At 43.0% G+C, this 27,387-nt stretch overlaps 1 protein-coding gene across 13 annotated transcripts in view; it reads right to left on the bottom strand.

The window, feature by feature from the left end:
* The window catches only part of Ltbp1 (latent transforming growth factor beta binding protein 1), a 375,435-nt gene that overhangs the window by 63,987 nt on the left and 284,061 nt on the right, over nt 1-27,387 (bottom strand). For all 13 annotated transcript variants that reach the window (XM_021229273.2, XM_013116008.3, XM_040730932.1 and 10 more), the window contains 5 exons: nt 21,960-22,082; nt 17,074-17,196; nt 15,181-15,303; nt 8,244-8,366; nt 2,233-2,358 (listed from right to left, as the gene is read on the bottom strand). In XM_021229273.2, the coding sequence (XP_021084932.1) occupies nt 2,233-2,358; nt 8,244-8,366; nt 15,181-15,303; nt 17,074-17,196; nt 21,960-22,082 (618 nt within the window). The remainder of the gene's footprint in view (nt 1-2,232; nt 2,359-8,243; nt 8,367-15,180; nt 15,304-17,073; nt 17,197-21,959; nt 22,083-27,387) is intronic.

Here is a 27,387-nt window from a genome sequence, read left to right as displayed (position 1 = left end):
CCCCACTAGACCTTTGACCGACTCTCCACCTTCTGCTCCCAGACAGCACATACATGTAAGGAGATGAAGCGCCGGTGATGCCCTCTTATTACCAAACAGTGGGCCGCGCAGTTTCAAATCACTTATGTCTAAAGACTTGCCTCTTGGCAGCTGTTCGGTCCTTAAGCCAGACACTGACACCTATCTGAGACACAGGGGATCAAGGAAGAACACCACATTTTTTTTTTTTTGTTTTGGCTATGCTAAGCCCACTTCATTGTAGTCCTCGCTCAGCTGCCCTGGTTGAACCAAGGGTGTCACTGCCAGCGGTGACATGGCTTCAGCTGCTTAACCAGAGGCTCAGAAGGAAGCTGGTGAATGGACGTGGACCATGAGTGCCAACAACTTCTCGGCATTAATACGAACACTGTGCACACCAGCTCCATTGCCAAACCCTGAACACATGAGCTGGCTTCGTCCTACACCACGGGCAGAGGTCGAACGAGGACAGCACTATTGCCATAAGTTTCAGACTTAATCCAACAAAAGAAAACTTGGAAAGTTAGTGTATTGGATTAATCCTTAAAACTGAAATCTTTACGGAACTTATTCAAGAAGGAAAATAACATGTTTGATAATTAGTTGTACTACCATGCATCAGTATGATATTCCAAAATTACCCTTTATTACTTGTAAAATGTCCAGTCTGGGGAATATAGAGGGTATGGAACAAATATCAAAGAGAGTAGTCTACAAATACAGCAATTTACAAAGCATTCGAAGTTTTCTAAAAACACATTTTTTTAAAGCCAGACCCTTGCCAAGTAAATGACCAACCAAATTAGAGCTGAAACCAAATTAGAGCGATTATGTAACTCCCAATTTGCAGAAATCCGTGTTTAAAAAGGTACAGGATGAAAGAAACAATGAGTACATCTAGAAGGCAAATGCACACGAATCTGCCAGCACTCGCTGTATCTGTCTGGAAACACAGCTCCAATGGATGAACACCTGAGATGACCCATCCTTTCTCGGAGCGTCGTGGTTCAACCACCAGCTGTGGCAACTGTGACCATGTCACAGTGACTTACAGTGAAGGGGAAAAGCAGGCCTGCACCTCGGTGGATGTGGACTTCTGTGACTCTACCCTGTCAGTGTGAGGCAGGGCAGCACCCCCTCATCTGGGGGAAGAGGCATGCGCTCACACAGTGTCTTCGCAAAAGGCTACAGCCTCAGAGCCCCAGACATAAACTTAACATAAACCACGAAAGCCCTAGTTCCTTGTAAATCTCCCATCGCCCACATTACAACGCTGCCTTCCCCCGATTCCCCACTCGGGACCCCTTCCAAACCCTTCGCTCTGTTTGCTCCAGCTCCACCCTGAGCCATCTTTCTCCCACTGCAGCCAAATCTGGCCTCCATGTTTTGTCTGCTCGGCAGGAGAACAATTTGAACAATCTCCGTTTTATAAGATCAGTTTATTCCTCCCAATATAATAATTGGTTTCAGCTGAACCTGGACGCCGGGCCTCGGCCGGGTTCCACTGTGGAGCTAGCAAGAGAGCAGACACTTTCTGCTGCAGTATGTCTTTTTCTTTTTTCCAGAGCGAAGAAGAATCCAGGTACAGGCCTAGAATAGAACATTTACAAGGCATGCAGCCGTGTTTCAATAACCCAGATCTTGAAAAAGATTTAGATGGCGTTTTCCTCCGTTTCTCAGACTATAATGTCATGAAGAACATAAAACTAACAGCCATTGCCGTGACCTGCAAACGGAATCTGTGCTAACAAACCTTTGCGAGATCGTATACAATGTGGGTAAGTGAGAAAAGGCTTAGAGGTGAGAAGATGAGATGGAATAATGCTAGACACTCTCCGTTCCTAACGCTACAGAGAAGCCAAGCAGGGCATTGCAGCTTATAAAAAGAATAAGCAAGATGACTTACACAAAGGATAATCAAAACAGAAAAAAAAAAAGAAAACCCATCACGGTGTCCACCCAGAGTCCTCGGCTCCAGCGGTTTTCCCTCCTTAATGTAGAATGAGTATGGGAACTGCCTGTGGGTATTTTCACCACCACAACCTCGGGTTATTCCACTTGTCAATGCCAGCTATGCCTCCCAGAACAAGTCACCTTGACACACAGAAGCCTTAGGTCTTGAATTACAAATGCCTTTTAAGCCTTGCAGCCTTTTTGCCTATTCAACAGCTTCCTCAGAGTCAGAGTTATAGCATTCCTTATAGGTTCTCTTACCTTCACACGTGTGGCCATCTGCAGAGATGGAGAACCCTTGTTCACAGACACAGTGGAAAGACCCGTGCGTGTTTAGACACTCTCCGTGAGGACCGCAGAGCCCCGGCTGCGCACATTCATTAATGTCTGCCATTGAAGAGAATTACAGATATTTGAAACGAGACCTATGGGTTCCCTCTAACACCAGTCACACAGTAGGGAAAACTCATTTTTGAAAGAAGTAGACTTCTCTTTCGTGACCCAGCTGTAGCACCTGCCCACGTTAGAGACCACAAGAGAAGCTCAACTGTCAGAAGGGGCAGACGACTGAGGTGACCCACAAGACAATGACTGTTCAACCATGTCAGCCTATAAAAACAGCCGTCTTCAAGGTGCAGTCCATAGCTGGCCTGCTTAGACATAGCAGAGCCTTGAGGACTATTAATAAGCAATCTGAGACACAGTCATCAATGGGAACGCTGTTTCTTCTCTGTCCTCTCCACCCCGTCCCCCCATAGTCCTAGAGTACTGGAGTCCTGCCACACCTGCTTCTCCCTTCCTAGGATGTGGACTTCCTCAGGGAAAGACCAGGCATGCCTCGAATATAGTATTTAGCTCCTAAATGCTACTCCATAAATGCCTGATGGACCAATCTATATTTCATTGGAAATGAGTAATGGGAAAAAATAAGAGGAAAAGAAGGCCAGGGAGGTTATGATTCGCGTGACTCTGTGATGATGAACTGAGTGATGGTGAAGTGTTCAGTGTGAGGCTTAACCCACACCTAGAGATCCGGAAGTGGCTGCTGCTATGATTTGTAAACAGCTGATGCCACAGGCAAAGGGCGAGCATCTTATATTCTGTTTGTCCTTTGGCTTCCCAGGCCAGACAGACAGACACACTCCAAGTACCGTTAACATGTAGAGAAAGCAAAACGTTCTTTCAAACCATGCCTAATCATGTTGGCCGACACTGCCCTCAGTGACAATAGCACAGGGAAGCCAGGGGCAGCCTACCTGGTCACGGTGGTACTGATGCACGCAGTGGCTCACACACTGCATTGTCCTGGCTGGTTCCCTTATCTGTGTCCCTTATGACTGTTTGCTCCTTGAGGTCAGGATGTGTGAACTGCACGTTCCTTACCCTTTGCGCTGTACCAATAATGTCACAAGTGTCCACTGCAAAATTTCTTGCCATAGCTACTCTACTAACGGAACAGTGATTGGTAACTGATAGTTGAAAAAAGAATCATGTGTCCTTAGCACTATCCAAGCAGTCTCTTAGGTCACTCTAAGTTCCTTGGGGTCTCTCTTGTCTTTTACTAAACAGGTCCTCAGTATTTCTTCTTAGAAGCTCATCTTTATTTCAATTCAAGTGTTTTCTGATTGCACTCTACAAGCAGATGAATAGGACAGATCCCTGGCAAACACGAAGCTCACAGCAAAATAAGCAGAACCTATGTGTAGCTTAGCAAAGTCCAGACCCGAGTTCTTCCCAGTGGCTTTGAGAGCATGCTGAGCCACAACCACACTCTTTCTCTTGAAAAGCAACCGCTTTCTGTGCACACAGGTCTTCTGCAGGCTCTTCCGCTGGTCCTGCTAATCCCTGTGTAAAATAACTTCCAACAATCGCTGACTTAGTGCTTTTCTTTATTAGCCCTGTCTACATCTTTCCATAGCCACAGAAGCTGGATTTCTTGGCTAACCCACTGCTGAAGCAAAGAAAGGAAACAATAGACCATCCAAAGGGACGGTCAGCAGAACAGACACCCTAGCAGAATGGGAGAAAACCTTGTCAACTATATTTCACACAGGGACTTCATACGTGGAACATATAAAGAGCTACAAAAATTAAGCAAGAAATCTTCCAGTCAGTAAGCAGGCAACACACTGAATCAGTCAGTAAGCAGGCTAACACACTGAATCAGTCAGTAAGCAGGTTAACACACTGAATCGTCAGTTCTCAAAAGAGGAAACGCACACGGACAGCACGTGCTTGGGAAAGTATTGCACACCTTAGTCTACATGGGAAAGTGGAGATTAAACTGCCTTGGGTGCCATCTCTCTGTTGTCAGACAGGCTGTCATAAAAAAAATGACAATGAATACTGCCCGAGGACGTATTTGGAGAAAGAGCGCTGCTAGCAGAGGTTTAAACTGATGCAGCCACTGTGGAAGCAATCTGGAGACTTCTAAAATATTTAAAAATAGAAGTACCATGTGACCCAGCTATACCAATCCTGCGTACCCAAAGCACTCAAGTCACTACGCCATGGGGATACTCGCCCATTCCCACTTAGCACAACCCTGTCTACAGTGGATAGGAAACAGAACCAGCCTAGACATCCATAGGAGATGAATGGCTCAAAAGCTGTGGTATGTATAAATACGATAGAACTTTATTCAGCCATAAAGAAAAATGAAATCATGGCATTTGCAGGGAAATGGCTGGAACTGGAAATCATTATTTCAAAGAACTAAGCCAGACTCGGAAAGACAAAAACAGCATACTTGTTCTCATATGGGGGACTCCAGACCTTAATTTGTGTGTGTGTGTGTGTGTGTGTGTGTGTGCACATGAGTGTGTGGGGGTGTAAGTCATGAAACTAGAAAGGGGTCATGAGAGGGGAGGGTCTTAAGGAAGGAGCAGAAAGACAAGCATAACTGAAGGCTATGAGACAGGAAAGCAGAAGAGACACGACTGGGGGAGGGGAAGGGGCGGGGCATGAAAGAGGGAGCCAAGGAGAAACCCGCTACTTTGTATACCAGCTTTAAAAGTCAGCAGAGACCAGTCATATTTCCCCCTTATCATTTTCATGTCTCTTAAGGACCTGCAGCTTGTTTTCTGCTTGTCGGGTTCTCAGTGTGATTTCGCATTCTTGCTTTTCATAAGGCCTTTGCTTCTTCATCACCATTGCATCGGCAATCTGAATTCTAACCTTCTCCTGGACTTCAGTTCTGCTCTTGCCCTCCAACCTGGCACCTAGGATCACCTCCGTCTGGCCAAGGAGTTTGGCTGACCTGCGCGTCAATACCGTATGCAAGCTCATCTGTCAAGTTCTCAAGGCTCCCTGAGACTTCCTGTCTGCTTTTACTCTGTGGCTCGACGAAGCCCTTTAGAAGCCACCTTGTTTGGTAAACACCGTCCACAAAGATCCTGTTTTCAAAGAAGTTACTGGTTAATAGGGAACTGTCTAGAAAGTTTGACGACAGGAACTGCAGGCGGATTCCCAGACTTTCTTCCAGGAAACTGCTAAAAAGAATGGCACGAATATCTGAAGCTAGCGAGACATGTGCCTTCAATTTGGATTGTACTTACTGAAGCATTCATTTCTGAGCTATGCTGCTAGTAACTCTGAGCCGAAAGCCAGACTATATTTAAGTTGGATTTCTTTCACGGGTCCGGAATGCCATAGAAATTCACAGTTTGGCATGTGTAAGTCAAAACGTGAAACTGAAGTGTGCTCTGAATCTCTAGCGTACCCTGTCACATTCCTGAAGGGACTGTTAGCGTGGAATTTCCATACTGTCTGCACATCAGAGAAATCTTAAGCACACTTCTGCCTGAAAATGCCAACTTTCAGAAGGTAAGGTTGCCAAAGTTCAAGCCTGTCTCATAACTTCTCAACAATGGCCCCTGGTAGTAACATTGCCATCCATTACATTTTCAGCATCAGGACCAACTCAGAAACCCACCCCTCTTAACAGAGCATTGACAAAATCATGGGATTAGAGAAGAGTAGGCAGCGTAAATGATCACAGAGCTGCCTCCAGCGACAGCAGAAGATATCACTCAAAGGGAGGCCAGAAGGCACACTTGCGGAAACATCCTAACAGGACAAAATGAACAATGACACAGATTTTACATATTACTTAAACAGCACATGGGACCTGCTTCAGAAACACCAGTGAGAAGGCACTTGTTCCCACACCCGACGACCTGAGCTGGGTCTCTTGGACTTACATGGTGGAAGAAGAGAACTGACTCCTGCAAGCTGTCTTCTGACCTCCATATGTGGGCATGTACACACACACACACACACACACACACATGACACACACGACACACAGACACAAACATACACACAGACACACACAGACATACACAGAGACACAGACACACACAGATACATATACAGAGACAGACACACACGCAGACATACACAGAGACACACACACAGATACATATACGGAGAAAGACACACACAGATACAGACACACACACAGACACACAGACACACTCAGAGACACAAACATACACACACACACACACACACACACACACACACATAGAAACCAGAAAAAAATGCTTATCACATATGGAACTCAATTCTTTCAAGCTGACCCATGCACATTCACTCTGAGAAAGGATGCGACACAGAGCAGAGTGAATCTACTAATGACTGACAGTCATTAACCACCACATCTTCGGAGCAGTCACATCTTTGAAAGTTGGTCTCAAACCACAGACAGGGATTGTATGTACGGAGAGAACACGGTGCAATTAATGTGACTGAGTGAGTTCTGGGGGATTTGACTCTAGAAGGTAAATGATAAAATGTTCAGAATGAGCTCTTGGGCCATTTTTACTGAGACCTGGCTTTGCCTCTATTTAGCCAAAAGAAATGAGAAAAGAAAATATCAATTTTCCAGCCAAAAATCCTGTAATAAAGATCAGGATTCAAATTTCTTAGGTTTTTCAACTTTTTTCATCTCCTGGCATTTTATATAAATCAAGATTAATTTTGTTTAAAGTACTAAAATGGAAATATTTTGACAGAAACATACAATTCAAAAGTTCTTTCTCTACAGCATCAAATCTAAGCATATTTCATTTCTACACTGGAAAACTTAAAAGATCAATTTCACTTATTGCATTATGAAAGCAAAGAAATACCTAATATCAAATGAAGTACATGGAGTGCATTTAAGTCTTGGGACCAATGAGGGAATTAATTCTAAAAGACCTTAAGGCAAAGGTTCATGTCTTTCACAACTCAGTGACACATGGGGGAACACGGCTAGTGACATACAAATAAAGCATTATGTTACTCTAGTACCACATCTCAGAGAGAAGGCACTATTTTCATCAAGGATATGGGTTGTCTGGAACATACCAGAGGAGAGATCATCTGTGGCAATCAACAGAGTAATAATAACAATTAAAATATTCGTATATGTATCTTACTAGTATTTTGAATATTATGCATAATTCTGTAATAGCAGGGAAACAAAACATCCATGTATCAGAAATAAACACACATAAATACAAATGTACATTTTTGGTGGGAAAATAGGCATAAACCTGTTAGTCATTCATCCATTTTTTCATTCACCCATCCACGTATCCATCCATTCATCCATTCATTTCCCCTCCCTCAAGGTGTTGACCCCCAGGCCTCTCTCATACTAGGCAATTGCTCCACCACTGAGCAATGTCACCAGTGCCTTGGACTTAAGACTGCTAAGTGGTGGCAGTAAGATGCATCTGACAGGGTTGGACACAGGCCCTACCACAAACAAACAAACGTCAGTTATGTCTTCCTGTAGAAAAACCATTCAACCTCACTGCCTTCCCTGATTGTAGGCTCAGACCTTAGCTCCCCACTAGAGAGGGCTGAGCATGCACAGCTGCTGCTCTGGGCCTCAGCATCCACACACTCGCACGGAAGATAAGGAAAGCTACCTTTCACATTGCTGTAAGAACTGAAAGAGGCACCAACTGTGAGTGCTTGATTTAAGTCACTGTGATGGTACATGTTCATACTTGTGTTGTGTTCCTGTGTCCTTATTAGCATCCTGCATCAACAGTGTTGTTGGGGAGGATAGATGCTGATAAGCACTTTGGAAAATATGAATTCCTGTTCTTTATTTTAACCAAATTATTAATGAGAGAGAGAAATGGTAGGTACTGGACAAAAATAGGCAACATAAAAAGGACAAACACTATGTCTGAGGTAAAAATATGCATGATTATCAGGAAGCACCAAAGAACTGAACCACCACACATGCAATAAAGGGGGAAGGGTCGTACCTTGACATCCTTTATTGTCATCTAGCTGGAATCCATCTGGGCATGTACAGTCATAGGACCCCGCAGTATTGATACAGTCTCCTCCCTGGCAGACGCTACTGTCCTCTAGGCATTCGTTGATATCTGCAAGCCAGTGTGCAAGTTAGAAGTAAGCAAGCAATATACGGAAGATTATACATGCTATGTGTCACACACACACACACACAAATCACATAAACATGCATTGTGTTTTCAGAATGTTATTTCAAATGGATGCCAGGGTTTTCTTTAATGGAATATTTTGAAACAATGTTTTAGCTTAATTGTTGTCTTGTTATTTGAATCAGAGTCTAGTTTGTTATGCAGTCCATTCTGAAAGTGTTGGTCTCCCTGCCTCAGTCCCCTGAGTGCAAAGGCCATCCAGAAAGATTTCATCTTTGAATAAACACAGAAATTATATGTCGAGACAGTGTCTAACTATGTAGCTTGGGTTGGCCTGGAACTCACAATTTTCCTGGTTCAGACTCCTGAGTGATACATGGAAGTTTTAAACATCAAATGCAACAAATAGGAAGAAGAAGCATTACAGTATTTTTTTTTATTAAACAACAATTGACTTGATTGTGTTCTTTGTGATAACAGAGAATACATTTTTCAAAGCACATGTTGCTAAGTGTATCTTAAGCACACTTAAGCTCCTTGATCTATGTTTGAAAGTGCTTGGCAAGCGTCCCCACACCAAAAAGAATTGTTATTAAACCCAGAACTCCAAATGCCATTGTGTTCATAAAACTAAACACGTAAGTCATTGAACTGCACTATAGGTCCCCCAAATTAACATAAGAATTATTGCAAAATGCAATTATCTAACAAAAGAATGTTGCTAAATTTAGAGGCAATCTGAATTTAGAGAAAAGATACAAGGAACAAGGAAGTTCTTCCTAACAGAAAGACTTTACTTAACGTCTTGGCAATAGCGTTGTGAATGGGGGAAACTTTGCTCGTGGAATCAGCTGGAGCAGAATCCTTGTTAAGTTTTAGCGCCTCTCCTAAACAGACTGCCTAGATTTTTAGCAATTATATATAAAGCATATGTCCAACTCCAGGTGTTCCACAACCAGCCAACCCTGAGTTCTGGCCGTGATAATGCAGAGGTTCACATCAGGCAGATGTTTCTGGGGCTGTGTATTGCTATAGCGACTCCTAGTCAGAGACCATTACTCACGCCTAACACACTCCATAAGCCCTTCCTTTGCTGTGTCTGTTTGAGGTTTATAATTAGTGTCCAAGAAAAATGGAAGAATGATGCTTCCATTGTCTCCTCCAAATTTGGCACTCACGACGTTTCTTGCAAGTAATTCTGGGGCTACTGATGCAAAGGAGGATTTCAAGGAGGAAGTGAATACAGAAAGTGATGCTGTCTCCCCCACACTCGCCTTTCTGGTTCCTCGTTGAAACAAATTAACTAATGAAAGGGCTGCTATACAAAAGAGGGACAAGGGAGGCTTATCATGTCATCCTGTCAAGACCAAGTTATCATGAGTAAGTGTTCACCCACACTGGCAATGTTCCAAGCATGCCTACTGTAAAACATAAAACGCATGTGACATGCCATGTCAATGTAAACTGCATCATCTATCTTCTTTGAAGTATAACTCACAACAAATAACAGCTGTTTTGAGAGTCCAGTCAGTTTACCAACACATTGGCATACACACCCTACAGCCACCACCATGGCTCAAGTCCCCCACTTCCACCCACCCCAACCCACAAGATACTTCGTGTCTTTGGCATCATCAGTTCACAGTCTTTCTGAGAATCATCCACAGTGCTGATTGTATCAAAAGCTCACTCTTTTTCTTTGTCAGGTAGTATTTCATTATGTGAACATAATCTTTTTGCCCCTTCATCTTTTAATGGGTACTTAGACTAATGCCATTTTGACTACTTCAAGCAAATGCACATGGGTATGTGAACATGTGCTTTTGTATTCATTGGGTAAATTACTGGGATTTACAATAGCTGAATCTTAGAGTAGATTTATGTTTAATGTTTTTAGAAATTGTTTCCTAAAATGGCTGCATCATTTCACACTCTAGTTTCTTCCTGGCAGTAGAAGAGACATTAAATTTTTCCATATGTATTTGGCTAACTCCACAGCTTTTCTAGTGGGTAAATATTGGACAAAACAATTTTAAATCAACCTTCCTTTCTTTGCTCCTTAGGAAAAGACGGCAACAAAGTTAGATGAAATGTATTTGACCGTTAGCATTAAATTAAAGAAAAAAAAAAACCTCAACTTGAGTCAAATCCAGAGAATGTAAAGTTCAACCAGAAGAAATAACCTGTGACCCAGCAATCTGTGTCAGCACAAAGAAGTGTGTGAACAGGAATATTTAATTATCTTATTGTCATTCATATCTCAGAATCTAAGAGAAAAATAGCATTGTTTTAAGTGTTTGTAAAGTAACATATAGACTTAAAATGCTTAGTTATGATATAGTCAAGTTTAATACATATTTTTATTCATGTTTGCAATATTTGCAACAATATTGAAAGAACAAACCAGAGTGAGAACTATGCATGGTGGTGCATGCTTGATAGCCTACTTTGGGAGCTAAGGCAGGAGGATGGCAAGTTTGAGGGCAGCTTGTGCTGCATAGCGAGCTTGATGCCAGCTTGGGCCAACAGTGAGATCCACCTCCCTCCAAGACAACGAAAAGGTAGCATGAACATCAAGAGTACTCAACATGGGATTGTCTCCCATGGGGTGGGGTGGACAGAGGGTCTTCCTGGGAATGAAGGAGCACGTTTTCCAGAGAGTGACAGTGGAGTCTGGTCACTTGCCCACCACCTCTGCCTTGGTAAGTAACACGGGCCGTTTTTGGCCTTCTTTGACCAGCAGTCATGTTAGCACAGTCTATAATTCTCTCCTCTCCTCTCTTTTCTTGGGGTCCAGCTTCCCTCCTGCCTATGTCACTTCCTCAGCTGCCTCTGCATGTTCCTTCCCCTGTTCTACATGGTGAAAGGCCCAGGAGCTCTTCTCTTTTCCAACAATACTTCCTCCGGAGTGACTGCACTCGATCTCATGGCCTTAAACACTACGTGTATGCTGATAGCTCACAGCCCAGGGCTCGCCCCTCAGTTCTAGATACCAGCATCCAATTCATTTGCTATTCAAACTTGAACAGTCACTCTGGGATGGCAAACTGAACATGTCATGTGGAACTCCCAATCTCCACAGAGTCTGCCCCTTTTGGGGCTTCAACACCTGCTATTACTTTGAACGCAATGTTCTTCTCATAAATATTCACAAGTCGGTGACCGAAGGAAACCACTACTTCCTTTATTTAAAACCATCCATCTTCAGAACTCCACATGTATCCTGCTTTGCGAGTTATTGCCATTTAACAAGCTATGCCTATTGCTTATTTCTCACACCTATTGCTAACTTCCCCACTAGAACGAAGGTAATTCCACAGGGGCAGGATTTCCAGTTTTTATATATGTTCTATACCTCAATACAGGCTCCTACAAATTCAGCACTAAAAAGTGAACATCATGAAAAAATGCATAAATGCACTACTCTGACCTGAAAAGAAAAAAACTATGACTTTTCACTGTTTTTTGTTTTGTTTTGTTTTATTGCTTGCTTTTTGTGTGTGTGGTTGGTTTTGTTGTTGTTGACATATAAACCACAAAGACACAAGTACCATCCTGTGAGACTCTGCAAGGAACCTACAGAGAGCAACACCAGGGTAACTGGGGAATAGGATCAGGTAGGTGTGGGGTTAAGTTAGAGCGTAGCAGGTCTGAGGCAGAGCCTTTTGTGGGCCAAAGGACCTGAGATCTCTAAGAACTGGGACAAGGAGGTCACCAGCATAAGGCTGAGCCTGCTGCATACAGCTGTGAGCCAACATTTAATTTCTGACTCTCAGAGGTCAGCGGGGCTGTGGGAAAATAGTGCATGAAGAGCAGGTCTCCACTGAAATTGAGAAAAAATTACACATGTAAATATAAACTTAAGGTCTATCAAGAAGGATGGCTCTTCCTCCCACAGCTGTGTGAGGTATGTGAGCATTCACAGACAGTTAATTATGGCAAAATACATTCCACTGGTGAGGGACAGAAACAGGACTAGGTGGGAATTAGCAGGCTGAAGTGCTAATGTAGTTTCAAAGGGTGCTCTGAGTTAGCTGGATGGATTCCAGTCCTATTTATAACCCAAACACTGGGGAAATTAATCCTGACTTTAAGAGAAATGAGCTTCACTACACATCCAAAGGAAACTTTCCGGTGGAATATAATTATATCTTATAAGCATATATATTAATAAAGAATAGTTGGCTAAAGGATTTTGTTTGGCTTGCCACACAATGAATGTTTTTAGGATAAAAACATTTTAGGGCCTTCTGATGACATACCTACATTTTTTAAAAAAAATCCAGAATAAAAGGATATATTCTCTGCCCAGTGGTGGTGGCACACACCTTTAATCCCAGTACTCGAGGTAGATCTCTGTGAGTTCAGGGCCATCCTGGTCTACAGAGTGAGCTCCAGACAGTCAGGGATACACAGAGAAACCCTGTCTCTAAAATCCAAGCACATAAATAAACAAACAAACAAATAAGCAGCTCTCTGGTGAATACCATCAAAATTTCAGGCATGGTTGGGACTGGAGAGATGGCTCAGTGGTTAAGAACACTGGCTGCTCTTCCAGAGGACCTGGGTTTGATTCCCATCACCTACTCACAACAATCTGTACTCAAGTTCCAGGAGAGCTGACACCCTTTTCTGGCTTCCCTAAGCACTGTACACACATGGTGCCCAGACATACATGCAGACAAAACAACTACACATACAAAAAGGTTTAAAAATTCCGGCATGGCCTGATGACCCTCTTGGCTTGGCCAAGCAGCAGATCAGAAGGGTCAATGATGGTCAGTTTAGGCTTCCCACGTGATTGTAAGGGTCTTGCTACTGACTGACTTCCTAAGAACACCTTCCAAAGCAGGCCCTTCACAACACAGAGTGCCCTCTAAGTCAACTGTTTCTTCCTTTGATGCCATCATGTGGAATCATTAGCCCATATATTGAAGTTCCCCCAAAACATGTTTTTTCAGTTATCATGTGTTTCACAACTTGCTTGATTACTTATCTATTTTTCAGTAGAAATACTGATGATGACATTTTGTCCAGGTTATTAAACCTTGAGAAATATTATATTTTTGGTTGTGAGCCTAGCCTTTAACGGCTGAGCTATCCCTCCAGCCCAGGAAATATTATTACTATAAGGTAAAATCCAACTTACAACATGCATTTTAAAGGCTTTGAAATTAGCCCCAAATTGCCCTTTAAAAGGACTGTGTCATTTGATGCCCCTAAAAGCAGCAGATAGGTATCCAGCCACTTGTGCCAAATATTTGTGCCAAACTGTCTTATAAAATGCAGCATGCTATAATCCACAAGGCTCTTGCCCAGCCAACTGAGCTAGGAATGTTGAACCATTAAATGTGCTGCCAGACCATTCTTGAAAACGATTTCGGTGGTTCAGATGAGAGTGGCCCCATAGGCTCATAGATTTGAATGCTTGGTCGTCAGGGAGTGCCACTGCTTGAGAGGTGTTATGAGGTGTGGCCTTGTTGGAGTAGGTGTGGCCTTTTTTTGGAGGAAGTGTGTCACTTCTTTGAGGTTTCAAAGAAGACCCAAGCAAGTCCCAGAGTCTCCCTCTCCCTGCTGCCCAGGGAACCAGATATAGAGCTCTCAGCTACCTCTCCAGCACCGTGTCTGGCTGCATGCCACCCTACTCTCCACAATAATGACAGTGGACTACACCTCTGAAACTGTAGTCAAGTCTCAGTTAGATGCTTTCCTTTTTAAGAGTTGCTGTGGCCATGGTGTCTCCTCACAGCACTAGAACCCCAACTAAGACAATGGCAGAACTAGGGGGCTGTGGTGGTTTGTCTGTGCATTCTCCCATACAGGCTCATGAGTTTGGACACTTGGTCTCTAGCAGGCAGTGGTGTTTTGGAGGTTGTGGGACTTTGGGGAACCTCTAGAGAACTGGAGGAAGTAGCCACTAGGGAATGAGTCCACATGTACTTCCCATTCTGCCTCTGCCAATGGATCCCCGAGAATATAAGCATCCAGCCTTCCGCTCCTGCCGTTTCAGCCTCAAACTGCTCTGGCTGCCGTGCCTTCCCTAGCATGGCAGACGGGACGTCCAAACTACGAACCAAAATAAATCCACACACCCTCAGATTCCCTCTTGCCTGGTATTCTGATGGCAGCAACGAGAAAACTAACATCACCCCTCACTCTGACACATTGATGCTGCATGTGAGACGCAGCCCGGATGTTCGTAGGTCTGACTTCACAACTGACAGATTACACACACACCAAAGAGGCAGGTAAGCTGGAAACAGTGTTCTTGGATGGGCCCCGGAAACACAGAATGTTCAGGAGTGATGAGCTGGTAGTGACAGAGAGATAAAGATCATGCCAGGAGAAAATAGTCTCATGTATGAGCTGGCCAGGAGCCAGGAACTCCTCATGCAGGTTCTAAGCCACAGTCAAATGCCCAGAGCTAGATGTGTGTGGTAGGTACCTTGGAGAAGTGTTTCATACAGAAAAACTAAGCTCTTTAAAGCCCTCAGCTGGTATGGAAAATCAAGCTGGGTTTGCTTTTTTTTTGGGGCCATTTGGAAGACAGTTTTGTACAAATGAGGTAGTACAGTTCAGAGCCACACACCGAGATTAAGCCACCCATCACTGGCACTAAGAAAATTTGCAGTCTCCTTTCTTTGTCCGTTCATATGACAGTGGAATAGAATTCTTTGTTGGGAGCCAGCCCTCAGTTATGAAGGCAAAGGCTGAGCTCCTACGCAGCAGGTGGAAAGACCCCAGATTGCTTCAGACAGTAGCATGCTCTGGTCCTGAGGCGGAAGGTGATGCTCACCTTCACAGTGGTCTCCAAGCGCAGATGCTCTGTAACCCTGGTGACACACACATTGGAAGGAGCCCTCTGTGTTTCTGCATTGCCCGTGAGAGCAGAGGTGATGGTGTTGGCATTCGTCAATATCTGTGAGCACAACAGTACAGAGAGACTAGAACCCATCATTTGTATCATAGGATACAGAGCAATTTCTGGTTTATAACTGAGCAAGACCATTCATTAAGTGGAGGGCATTAAGCTGGGAAAAAAGTGCAACTCTACAATAGGGAAAATTCTAATAAACTTAAAATGTAAACCACCTGTGCATTTATGTTTCACTATTCAATCATAGGTAGCAAATAGTTTGCTGTAATTTGTGAACCTCATTTTGATACATTCAATTTTAACACTCGCTTTGAAAGTATGCAGGCTTATAATAGCTTAAAGAAAAGGTCAGCTTACTACTAATTAGTATAAATAAAGTTTTGTTTAAAACCTCTCTGTATATTCACTCATTATCTGGTCCATTATAGGAAAAGCTTGTCACCATTTTGTTTTTAAGTAGTGCAGCATACCTATTATTATTTTCTTGTCATTTCTAATTTATCTCCTGGGCTCTGAGCAACTGGACTTCATTCCTTCATTCACCTATCCATCTATCTATCCATTGTCATTTATTCTCTCTCTCTCTAAAAACAGTGAGATTCTGGCCAAACCTTCCCCTCACCGCCATGTCACTCCATACCCCACATTGCCACCCCCTCACCCCTGCTGGAGACATACATCCTCAACTTGAGCATCATTTGTTTCAGTCACATGACCCTGAGCTCAGGCACTTACCTGTCATTTATTGCAGCCACACATAGTAGCACAAAATACTTCACCATCATGGTTACACTGTAATAACAGACTTCCTGGTGTTGGAAGTTACATTTACCACATTCTCAGATAGGCACTCAGTTCACATTACTTGTTGAAGGATTTTTTTAACATTAGAAAGCATTTCTCTTTTTCTGCCAGTGTTTCTATAAGGTATAACACATGTATCAGTTCCCACAAGGAATTCCGCCCATTTTTCTCCCACGCTGTGGTAGTCATAGACTCTCACAGTATTTGACAACTAAAGTGGGTTCTTCCCTGTTGATCATCTGGTAGATGGGTGATTCTGGCTATACCCATCATTGAATGGAATCTGAGAGGCTTTGCCAAAGGACTCTGAATATGATGGCCTGATTATATCATGTGCAGATCATTTGTAGGCAAATGGGGTCAGTGATTACAAAAGTAACTATACTAAGAGGGGTTCTAGAACAAGTTGCTTAACTTATCTGGGTACATGAATGTGCCTGTGTGTATTCTGTCACTGGGGATGCCCGGGGAAGGAGATAACAGTAACGGCAGATGGTTCTGTAATCCCCATCAGGTGGATACTCTTGCTTTAATGATGCTGTCAATGAATGTTTTTTGCTCATGAAATAGTCATCATCTCTGACAAGAAGGGGCAAGTCATCTCTGTGTACCAAAATTAACAAACATAAATTTGAAGCTAACTACACACTGAAATTATTAAGCACAATACCAGGTCAATATTGTCACTTTCTAATTATGGACTCACAGTACATAAAACCTCAACATTAATTTAAATGCTTAAATAGAATCACAGTACATAAAACCTCAACATTAATTTAAATGCTTAACTCTTTATGTAGTAAAGAGTTACAGAGACAGCAACAATTTTTCTTCTCAGTATGATGCTTAGCCACCAGCCATCAATGCCATATTTTTCTACTTTCATTCACTCCATTTTATTCTATTGCCTTGTCTGACTTATGTAAAAGCACCTGGGTTTCTGACACTATAATGATGTAAGCCGTGTCGTTTTCCCCAGTCTTACATAGTTCATGGTGGCACACCTACCTTCGCATTGGTCTTTAGCAGCCGACAGCTGGTATCCTTGTCCACAGGTGCACCAGAAGGAGCCGTCCGTGTTTCTGCACTGCCCGTTCATGCATAAGTTCCCTTGCTGACATTCATCAATATCTGTTAACACATATGATGGCAACTGGTGTTTAGGAAAAGACTCCCCCACAGAAGAACATGGAGATCCCTACAAGGTGTTCTGGGGTTATCATCACAAATGACAGCACTCTGATGAGCCTTACCAACCTAGCATGCTGAACTATACATATGAGTTAAATCATTACAAAAGCAACTTACTCTACCTCATCCAAACAGTTTGAAAATAGCACAAAGACAACTAACAACTTAGAGTTGAAGATGGAAGGGAGAATATAAAACACTGAGTAGCAGTTACTAGACTCTGTGGGTCCACTTCACTGTATGAAAGACAAATAAAACTACGAGGAATACACAAATACAAATCTTGGCAGTTACAGAAGGCAACAGAAGCATGTGTGTTTTTTATAGCCTGAATTATAAGGTCACAGAGCTGTGCTAATTAAGACTGACCAGTCTTTCAAGGTGACACAGACATAGAGAAAAATGGCAGTAATGGGACATACGATGACAATGAAAGACTCAGAGAGAATGTGGTATTCGAGGACGTAATAAAAGTGCTTTCAGTGAGCCAGGAATATACATGTAATCCCAGCCCTGGCAGAAGCTGAGACAGGGAGGCCATGAGCTCCATCTATGTAGCTACACAGTGAAACCCTGTGTCAAAAAATTCCAAAAAGTCTCACAAGCTTCCTCTCTCTCTTTTTCTGTATACATGTATGTGTATGCACATGCACATAGGAATGTGTGTTTAGGGCACACATGTAGGGATGGGAGGATGGGGGCGATCTAAAGGGAGGGGGAAGGAATGAGGGAAGGTAATAGGCTCTGTGTCACGAAGCAGTGGAGAACAACACTCTGGAAAAGTAAAGGGAGCAGAAGGTGAGAGGGGAATGTGGTAACAATGCATGAAAACACAGTCAAATCCATTTTAAATACTAGCCAAACATCAGTTGAAAAAGAAACGACCCCAGAATAAAAAAATTAAAAGCTTTGACAAAAGATAGGGCAACTGGCTGAGAAGGGTTGTAACATCATAAAGGACCACTCCCAAGCATTAGTGTCCTTGGAAATGTCGTGTATATGAAGGAAAGCAGGGCTTCGTCTGTGACATGGGCATTCCTAGTAGAAACAGGGTTGGCTTTCCACATGGCTCTGCTGGTCTGCCGTGATGATGTCCATTGCCTGTTAACTTGATATGCTCTAGAATCACATCAGTGACAAATCTCTCAGCAGGTGTATGAGGACTTTCAAAACCAGGTTAACTGAGGTAGAAAGAGCCACACTCTAACCTCCAAATGCATAAAAATGAGAAAGCGAGCTGTGCACGAGCATTCACCCATGCCATCCCGCTTCCTGACTGTGCATACAGTATGATAGTTCGGGTTCCATAATTTCTTATTTTATTTTGCACTTACTTTCATGGATTAAAATCTTTGTATCTACTTCACTGGTTCTGTCAATGGCTCCTTTTATTTGTTAAGAATTTGTGTGTGCACAGAGACATTGAATCATGAAGCTAAACTTCATCTCAGAATTATTTTGTGCCTTTCCATAATCCTTGGCCTCTTAGCATCAGGAGTGGTTGTAGATGCCTCTCTACTTTGTATGAAAACACTTGAGGCATTGGTTGCACACACTGAGGCCAACAACAGCTCTTGCTGGATCTCACATCGCATCTGAAAGAATTTTTACTATTGTGGTATCTTTCTGACTTTCTCACAGATGATGGCAAATTAGGTATTCCCACAGGAAGACATCTGCCAAAAGGATAGGCACTCCATTCCAAGTACCATCAAGGTAAGCCAGACATCACTTAGACTACTTGTTTATGTTGGGAAGATTGCTTAAAGCCATTTATTAGAAGTCGTGACACAGACACCTGAAAATTGCATGGCATGTCATTATCTTACACAAAGTGCTCTCTGTGTCTTTAAAATGACCAAAGGGAAAAGAAGTGCCATAGTATTAGAGATGAGTTTTTCTTTTTTCCAATGAAGGACAGAATTATTGAAATAAAGAGTAAGTTTCTGTTAACATAGGCATTTATGGAACATCTTACTGTTAGCACATCTTGCTTTGACTGCCCTGTCCAGAGAAAAGAATAGAGATTGTCTATGGCTGTCTATAAAGTTAGGACATACAAATATATATATGACTTCTCCCTTCTGCACATAAGGAAAGTGGCCCACGGTTAACTAACACAGCCCATTTAAAACAGCAGCTTACGAGGGGTAAAGCCAAGACCTGGCAGAGCTTTTCTTTTTAAAGGATTTCTGAGAGATGGAACCCAGGACTTTCTACATGCTAAACATGCACATGGTCAGTGGTCTATGGCTTCATTCATCCCCTTAAAAAAATGAAACATTGCATTTCATACGTTTTCTCCTAGTCCTCTTCCTCTCTTGGAGTCAACCCAGGGATCTACTTTGTGTTGAGTTGTCTTGGTGCCCAGTCAGTTGTACATCTGAGGAGCAGAGCCCAGGACCCTGTACCATGCCTTCTTTGTGACATCGTTTTTCTGTGCTATCTTTATCATGATCAGACTGGGCAGACATAGATTTCTGAGAGAGAGCAATGTAGACATGAAGTGTTCTGGTCATTAAATGCATCAGTTTTCTGGGTCATTCTCATGACAACAGTGATAACCCTAGCCTTAATTATTTTGTCAAGGTAGCTACTTTTAGTGGAATTAAATGGGGTGCTAGGGAGGACTATCAGAGAGCAGAAGGCTCAGTTGTTTGGGCAATGGTCAAAAGGAAGACAGCTGTACCAGCCATGGACTCAATGTGTGTCTAGTACATTGCATGGCATGAAGTCTGGAAGTCAGAGGTTATTAATGTATGGTCTCACAGTCATCTCCAAGAGCAGCCACTATGAAAGAAGCAGTGAGGAAGAATGTGGGTATGAGATGTAAACTACTCATGAGCAGCATTTGGGTCTAAGTAAGCCAGAACACTTAGCACGATGGTAGCATGGATGGGTCAGAGAATACAAGCCGAAGATGCAATAGGGACAATTGCATTTGGAATATGAGACAGAGACAGAGCTTTTCTCAACAGCAGATTAAAAAGTCAGGGAAATAAAGCGTCAGGATATGATTATAGAGTAAACATGTCGATTGAATATTGACAGTGACATCTAAGGTTCAAGATCTTTGGTCACCATTACCCTGGTATGTGCAGTGGGGTGCGGTTGAGGCAGGACAGGAGAGAAATTCTATCAAGTTCCTGTGTAGAACTTGGGTCTGAGAAAATGCACTTCTTAAGGAGTCAACAGGACAGGTGTAAGTATGGGTGAGCAGAGAGGGAGCCAGGAGAAATGGAGACATGTCTACTTATGTCATTCATAGGCATTGATTGGTATTCCACTGTGGGAAAGGAGCAGGGGACCCAATCCAATGCTTTTAGAGTCCCTGCTGCAAGCAGAGAATGGCTCATCCCCTCTGGAATACGGGAACATTCCTTTATTTCTTGCCTACTGTGAGGAGAACTTAATATCCCAGCTCCTTCACTTAAAGTTCAACACTAACTTATGAAAAAAAGAAGAGCTTGTGTTATTCCCTCATTTTTGCCTTGGAGAGAACATGCTTTAGGATATAAGAGTAGTGGAAGAAAGCAGAACAACTTATAGTGTGGTTGTAAGGAAAAGATATTTGAGAGCTGAGGAAATGACTCAGTGGAAGAGTACTTACCTTGCTAGCATGAGGACCTGTGTCCAGATCTTCCAAAAACACATAAAAAGCAGGAATGGCAACATGCGCTTTGTAACTCCAGCATGGGAAATGGAGATAGACCAATTCCAAGAGCTTACTAGCCTCTCAGCTTAGCCTAACAAGTTTTTAACTCAGTGAAAGACTTCTTGATGTCCTGCTATGGCCTTCACATGAATGTTCGTGGGTGCATACACACACACACACACACACACACACACACACACACACACACACACACAATTTGTTTAAAAGGAATTACTGAGAGCAAAATTAGGGACAATACAGGCCAATTATAATATACTATAAAAAGCCGGGCAGTGGTGGCGCACACCTTTAATCCTAGCACTCGGGAGGCAGAGGCAGGCAGATCTCTGTGAGTTCAAGGCCAGGCTGGACCGACAGAACAATACAGAGAAACCCTGTCTTGTAAAACCAAAAAAAAATGCTATAAAAATGCACATCATATATACATGCATGTGAGTGTGTGTTAAGAGATCATATGTATGTATTTGAAAATAAAAAGCTCGATAAATATCAAAAGCTATTAACAGATATATAAATAACAAATATAAATTGCTAATAAAAATAAGATATATTAATAACTGCAAGTGTTTAAGAAAATGAAGATAAAAGTGAAACTTCTTAAAATTAAAAGAAATACACATTTAAGAACTAGAAATGTATATTTTCCTATTTATACTAAAATACCAAATATTTCCACACTTAAAGATAAATAATTTTAAAGTGAGATCTGCCAGTAATAAGGAAGTTGGGAAAACTCTGACAATACATTATGAATATTATGTGACCTTTAAAAATGATGTTTGAAGAGTTAGTAAGAGTATGTAAAATGTGTGTAACATAGAACTGACAAACGACAGATGGAAACAGTGCATATCACATACAGTGTTCAAGACATGACGTTTATAAATCCAGCTGGACTGGTCCATAATAAGTAGCCAAATATGTGTCAAGTAGATCAATAGAAAAAAAAAACAAAGCAGCACGGTCAACTTCTAAGGTCAGTCACTCAATTCTGCTCATGAAGGAGGTGGTGTGAGCACAGCATTACCTTGACAGTGTCTATGGTCTGGAGTGGGGCTGTAGCCCTTGTGACAGGAACACATGTAGGAGCCTTCAAGGTTGGTGCAGGAACCGTTCGTGCAGACCTTTGGCTGCAGGCACTCGTCCACGTCTTGCAAGTTGTTGAGTAATGGAAAGAAACAAGAAGAGAGGAAAAGAAAGCATGAATCAAATCGAGCCTGATTAAAGATGGGAAGAGCAGACCTTCACAACACCAGGCAGATTCTAGGACTTCCAATGTGGTCCTGAAGAGAAGCAGCAGCTGTGCTTCGTAGTGGAGCATGGTTTCATGCCTCAGTCACTTTCTAAGGGCAATGAAGGCCAGACACAATGAGCTGCATAAACAAATCAAAAACTAGGCTTGTTTAACCCACAGAAACAGCTGACCTGAACAAGAGGGAGCTCTTGGACCCCAAACTGATGACTGGGAATCGAGCATGGGACTGATTCAGACCCCTTGAATGTGGGTGTCAGTGAGGAGGCCTAGGCAATCTATGGGGGCCTTGGGTAGTAGATCACTATTTATCCCTGGCATACAAATGGACTTTGGGTGCCCATTCCACAATGAGAGAAGCTCTCTCAGCCTGGACTCTTGGGGGAGGGCCTAGGTCCTGCCCTGGATGAAAAGACAGACTTTGGAGATCCCCCATGGAGGTCCTCACCCTCCCTGGAGAAAGGAGTGGGGATTGGGGGAGGAAAGAGAGGAGTTGGTGGGAGGGCATGGGAGGAGGGGAGGGAGAGGGAGAGGAATCTGGGATTGACATGTGAAGCAACCTTGTTTCTAATTTAAATTTAAAAATAAAATAAAAAGAAGAAGTAACAAAAAATGCAGGGAGGGTCTGTTGGAAGGAAGAGTGGGGTTGGAAATGGTAATTTTAGAGCAATACGTCCTGCAGCATAAAATCTCTAGAGATAGGGGTAGGGACCATTCTGGGAGTCGATGGGTCCGGGAAGATGGGAGAGACTTCAGAAACCAAATCTGTCACTGGAACAACCCTGGGATTATAACTGAAGGAGGAAGTCATTCACACCTCTGCAGGGTGATGGATTGGTGCGGTAAAACCAATCCAGGGCTTCCTCTTGAGAGGCTGATTGAGCAGCTAGAAGGAAGCCTGCAGATTAGACGACAGATGCTACAGTCACAGTAGCAGCTACTAAAGAAACGTCACGTGGGCACAGAGTGCTCTCTCTAATTGTAGCAAAATTAACATGGGACAAGCTTTTCAGAAAGGAACGGAGACTTAAAGACATTCAGTATCCTGCCCAAAGTCACAGGGTTAGAAAACGGTGATGATTCTGGAGCTGGAGAGATGGTTTAACAGTCAAGAACACTGACTTACTTACAGAGGACCCGGGTTCAATTCAGAGCACCCACATGGCAGCTCACAGCTGTCTGTAAGTTCAGTTCCAGGGGATCTGATGCCTCATTCTAGTCTCAGAGGGCACCAGACCCACACAAGGTACACCTACATACACGCAAGCAAAATACCCATACACAGAAAATAAAACAAAATTTTAAAAAGAAAGAAATAAAATGGTGGTTCTGAGATTGGAATCCAAAGCCCATTTTTTAAAAACCCTGTAATACATTTCTGTCATAGGCAAAGTTCAGTCCAGTGATAAACACAGAGAGTGGATGAGTTTGGTGCTTTTCATTATTTGCTAACCATACTGATAATGAAAATAATTGTTTAAACTCTCACTGGTTTCATTTAACAATCACTCATTGAATTCTTACTCGATGGTTACTACTAAGAAGGAAGAGGATGGGACAGAAGGCACAGTTGGAAAAGTGTCATATAAGCACAAGGACCAGAGTTTGGAATGTCAGAACCCACCCAAATGTCAGTGGGCATGGTGGCCTCCTGTCAGCCCAGCACTCAGAAGACAAAGACAGGGACTTCCTGGAAAAAGTTGGCTAAGCAGGGTACCAAAAATTGCCAGCCCTGGGTTAAGTGAAAGACCCTGCCTCAATATATAAAATCAGCCTTGACTGCTGAAGACTCCTAAGATCAACCTTGGGCTTCCACATACATGTGCACACACACACACACACACATACACACACACACACACACGGACACACACGGACACACACGCACACACACGGACACACACGCACACACACGGACACACACGCACACACACACACACACATGCTCACACGTACATGTGAGCTTGCATACACACAAAAAACCAGTTTTAAATTCTGTGTCCCACCTGAATGCTCTTAGGTAAGTCACTCACGGTTGCCATGGGAACCTACTCAAGTGTAGCATCAACAATCAGAAAGGAAAACCCTCAGAATTGCTAAGGTGCCATACATCACTATAATTTAGGCTAAGTATTATTAACCTATGAGTTAATCAAAATACCTTTTGGAAGATTTGTTTTTATTTTAAGTATTGTGCGCATGTGTGTCTCTGTGTGTGAGGGCATGTGTACATGAGTGTGTATGCTCACAGAGGCTAGAAAAGGGCAGTGCCCTCCTCCCCACTGAAGCTGGAGTTACAGGCAGTTAGGAGCACCCAACATGGGTGCTGGGAACTGAACTTAGGTCCCTCTGCAAGAGCACTGTGGGTTCTTAGTTTCCAAGCTATCTCTCCAGCCAAACCAAAAGCATCATAATCATTAAAGCTCTTTAATACATTTATTCCATTGTCCACTGTTCACCAAGAAAGAAAAAATGCTGTTGTCTGGTAGCATGCCAGCAGCCTGGCATAGACTTTGCGTTCATTTAGTAACCCAGAGTTTGGATGACTCTTATTTTCACTGCATTTTACAAAGATGGTTTTCTTTCTTAAGGGAGAACTCAGAAATGGAGTTGGATTGAAACATAGCAGAGGCACATCTGGGAGTGTGCATTCCCTGTGAGTACCGAGGGGGAAGCCATTGGCATTGCCCACAGAGCCCAGAATTGCTTTCAAAACTATCCCTAATTACAGTGCTCCAATCTTAGTCTCTGACAACAGCAAATAGTCCTTCCAGGCTGCCTCATTACCCGCCCTTTCTTTGCTTGTGGGAACCTACTTTTGTAAACACCAAGGACAAACAACTTGAGAGAAGATGCCAAGAGTTACAGCCAAAGTAAATAGTGGAACAGAACGAGCCTAGACATGGGGCATGTAAAATTCCAGACAGCAGCAAGAGAATGTCATGTCTAGTATCTGGTTTGGTTTCAAAAATGTTAACAAGTTGAGAAATGTATGGACTCTCTGTTTAATTACTCATGCCCCAGCAAAAGTGATTTACAGAGCTATAGAGTGTAGCAGCAAAGCCTGTTCCTAAGGCCATATTTTATTTAAACTGCAGACACTGCAGACTGCCATGCATGGGTACTTACAAAGTTGACTTAAAAAAAAACTACCAGCGTGATTAATGATGAAGCAAAATGCTGTGTAATAACTAGGACAGTTTCATATGTTTATCCTTTTCTTAACTTATTATAGACAAAATTGCACAAACCAGTCATTTCCACAGTCAAACCTGTGCATGGCCTGGATGGAGACTGTGCTCTGGAAGGTATAGCACACAGCAAAGTATCCCCAAGGCATTTCTACAAAGAAGGAAGGTAGCTACAGAGCACACACACACACACATGTACACACACACATCCACACACACCACACACCACACACACACCAGACACACACACACACACCACACACACACCACACACACATACCACACACACACATGTACACACACCACACATACCACACACACCACACACACACACATGTACACACACCACACATACCACACACACCACACACACACACGTACACACACACCACACACATACACACACACCACACACACACACACACACATATATATGAGAGAGAGAGAGAGACAGAGAGACAGAGAGACAGAGAGATAGAGAGAGGGGGGGAGAGAAGCTTTACTGATACATGGAGAGCAAAGTTAACTCTGTGAGGTACCCTGAAACCCAGAATTCTCCCCGAGATTGCAGGTCTCTGCATCCAGCTAGTCAGCCTAGTGAATACCCCTCTGCTCTCCCACAGGTACCTCAGAATCTTCACAGACAAACCTGACTGCACCCTGACTTTTTTGTAAGGTGTTTCCTACATTTCCCTGTGGACCACCATGAACCCAACGGCTTGTGGCAGAAACCCGGAGCCACCCCTTCTACACGCCCTGTCCCTCCATCTCCACATTCTACGATTGCTGAGATAGTTCAACCTAATTCCAAGACACCTCTCCATTTCATTATTTCATTCCATTCCCTCTCTATGGCTCCCATTTTTTTCTCCCCTGGATTGCTGTTGTGATTTAAAAATTAGGTTTTTAAAAGTCTCACCATGCCTACTCTAGCTTGTAGCCAGAACAGTCTCTAAAATGCAAGTCTTAGCAATCATTTTGTTCATGTACTGTAACACGTTTCAATAGTTTCTTGTATTTTTAAATTTAGTCAAGGACAAAACACATGTGGACCTTGTTGATATCAGAAGTTTAAGGCCCCGTACTTCTTATTTTTAACCTGCCAAACCACCATCTGCCCTTAACCATTAGAAGGAGACAATCACGTCTTTGGTTTTCCCTATTAACATTCAAAGTTCACGTTACTAAAACCCATGGTCATATAGAATACACATACTACCCAAATTCTTCCAATGCATAATGCACAATGAGTTCAAAAAGTCTCAGGCTATTATCTCAGGCAGGACATTTTATCAAGAAAAAATCAAAGGCAAATGGGTTCCACACTCCACGATGGGCTGTTGGGGTGTACCCACCCGGTGTCTACCATTCAGTGAGTTAAACTGAATTTCCCAGAGTAACAAAATGGCAGCAATTTACAGTCAGACTTCATGGCTGTAACAGCTCAAAGATTTATGTGTCCCTCCTCTTATGCTACCACCAGTTCCAGACTGAGCCTTATCATCTACAGTATCCCGAGAGATGGAGAAATGTCTTGTTCAAAACTTGGGGTCCAGGGCAGTTGGGTGTGCTGTGTTGAGTCCTCTACCAACCCTGTAATGATTTGTTCTTACTGAACTTTGGCTGGCTCATAGAATACCCCCTTTAAAAAAACCTTCCTTACCATTGTTGGGATCAAACATTCTGCAGTTCTTTGTCGAGATTAACATGCAGATAAGTGGGTAAATCCCCAATTCTACCTTCATTCCTCTTTCTGGGGAAATGAGGACATGCTCCTCCCTGAGCCCTCTGGCAAGTTCCCATTCTCTGCAATTTCCCAAAGATGTCTTGGGGGAGGCAGCAATCCCGCCTTGCTAATCTCACAGCCTTGCAATATACTTCATGTGAGTCAGGAATCTCTTGAGCTTTCCTATTATGCTGGGAGCACACCACATTGCCTCAAATCCTTCATCCTTGGGCATGTACTGCCAGGTGCAGAGGGTCTGAGGAGGCTGTATCCGCCCATCCATGTT

Source organism: Mesocricetus auratus, unplaced genomic scaffold (genome assembly GCF_017639785.1).
Source record: "Mesocricetus auratus isolate SY011 unplaced genomic scaffold, BCM_Maur_2.0 Super-Scaffold_100024, whole genome shotgun sequence".
NCBI classification, from domain to species: domain Eukaryota; kingdom Metazoa; phylum Chordata; class Mammalia; order Rodentia; family Cricetidae; genus Mesocricetus; species Mesocricetus auratus.
The sequence above is the reverse complement of the archived record's forward strand: the minus strand, read 5'-3'. Positions and strand labels throughout refer to the sequence as shown.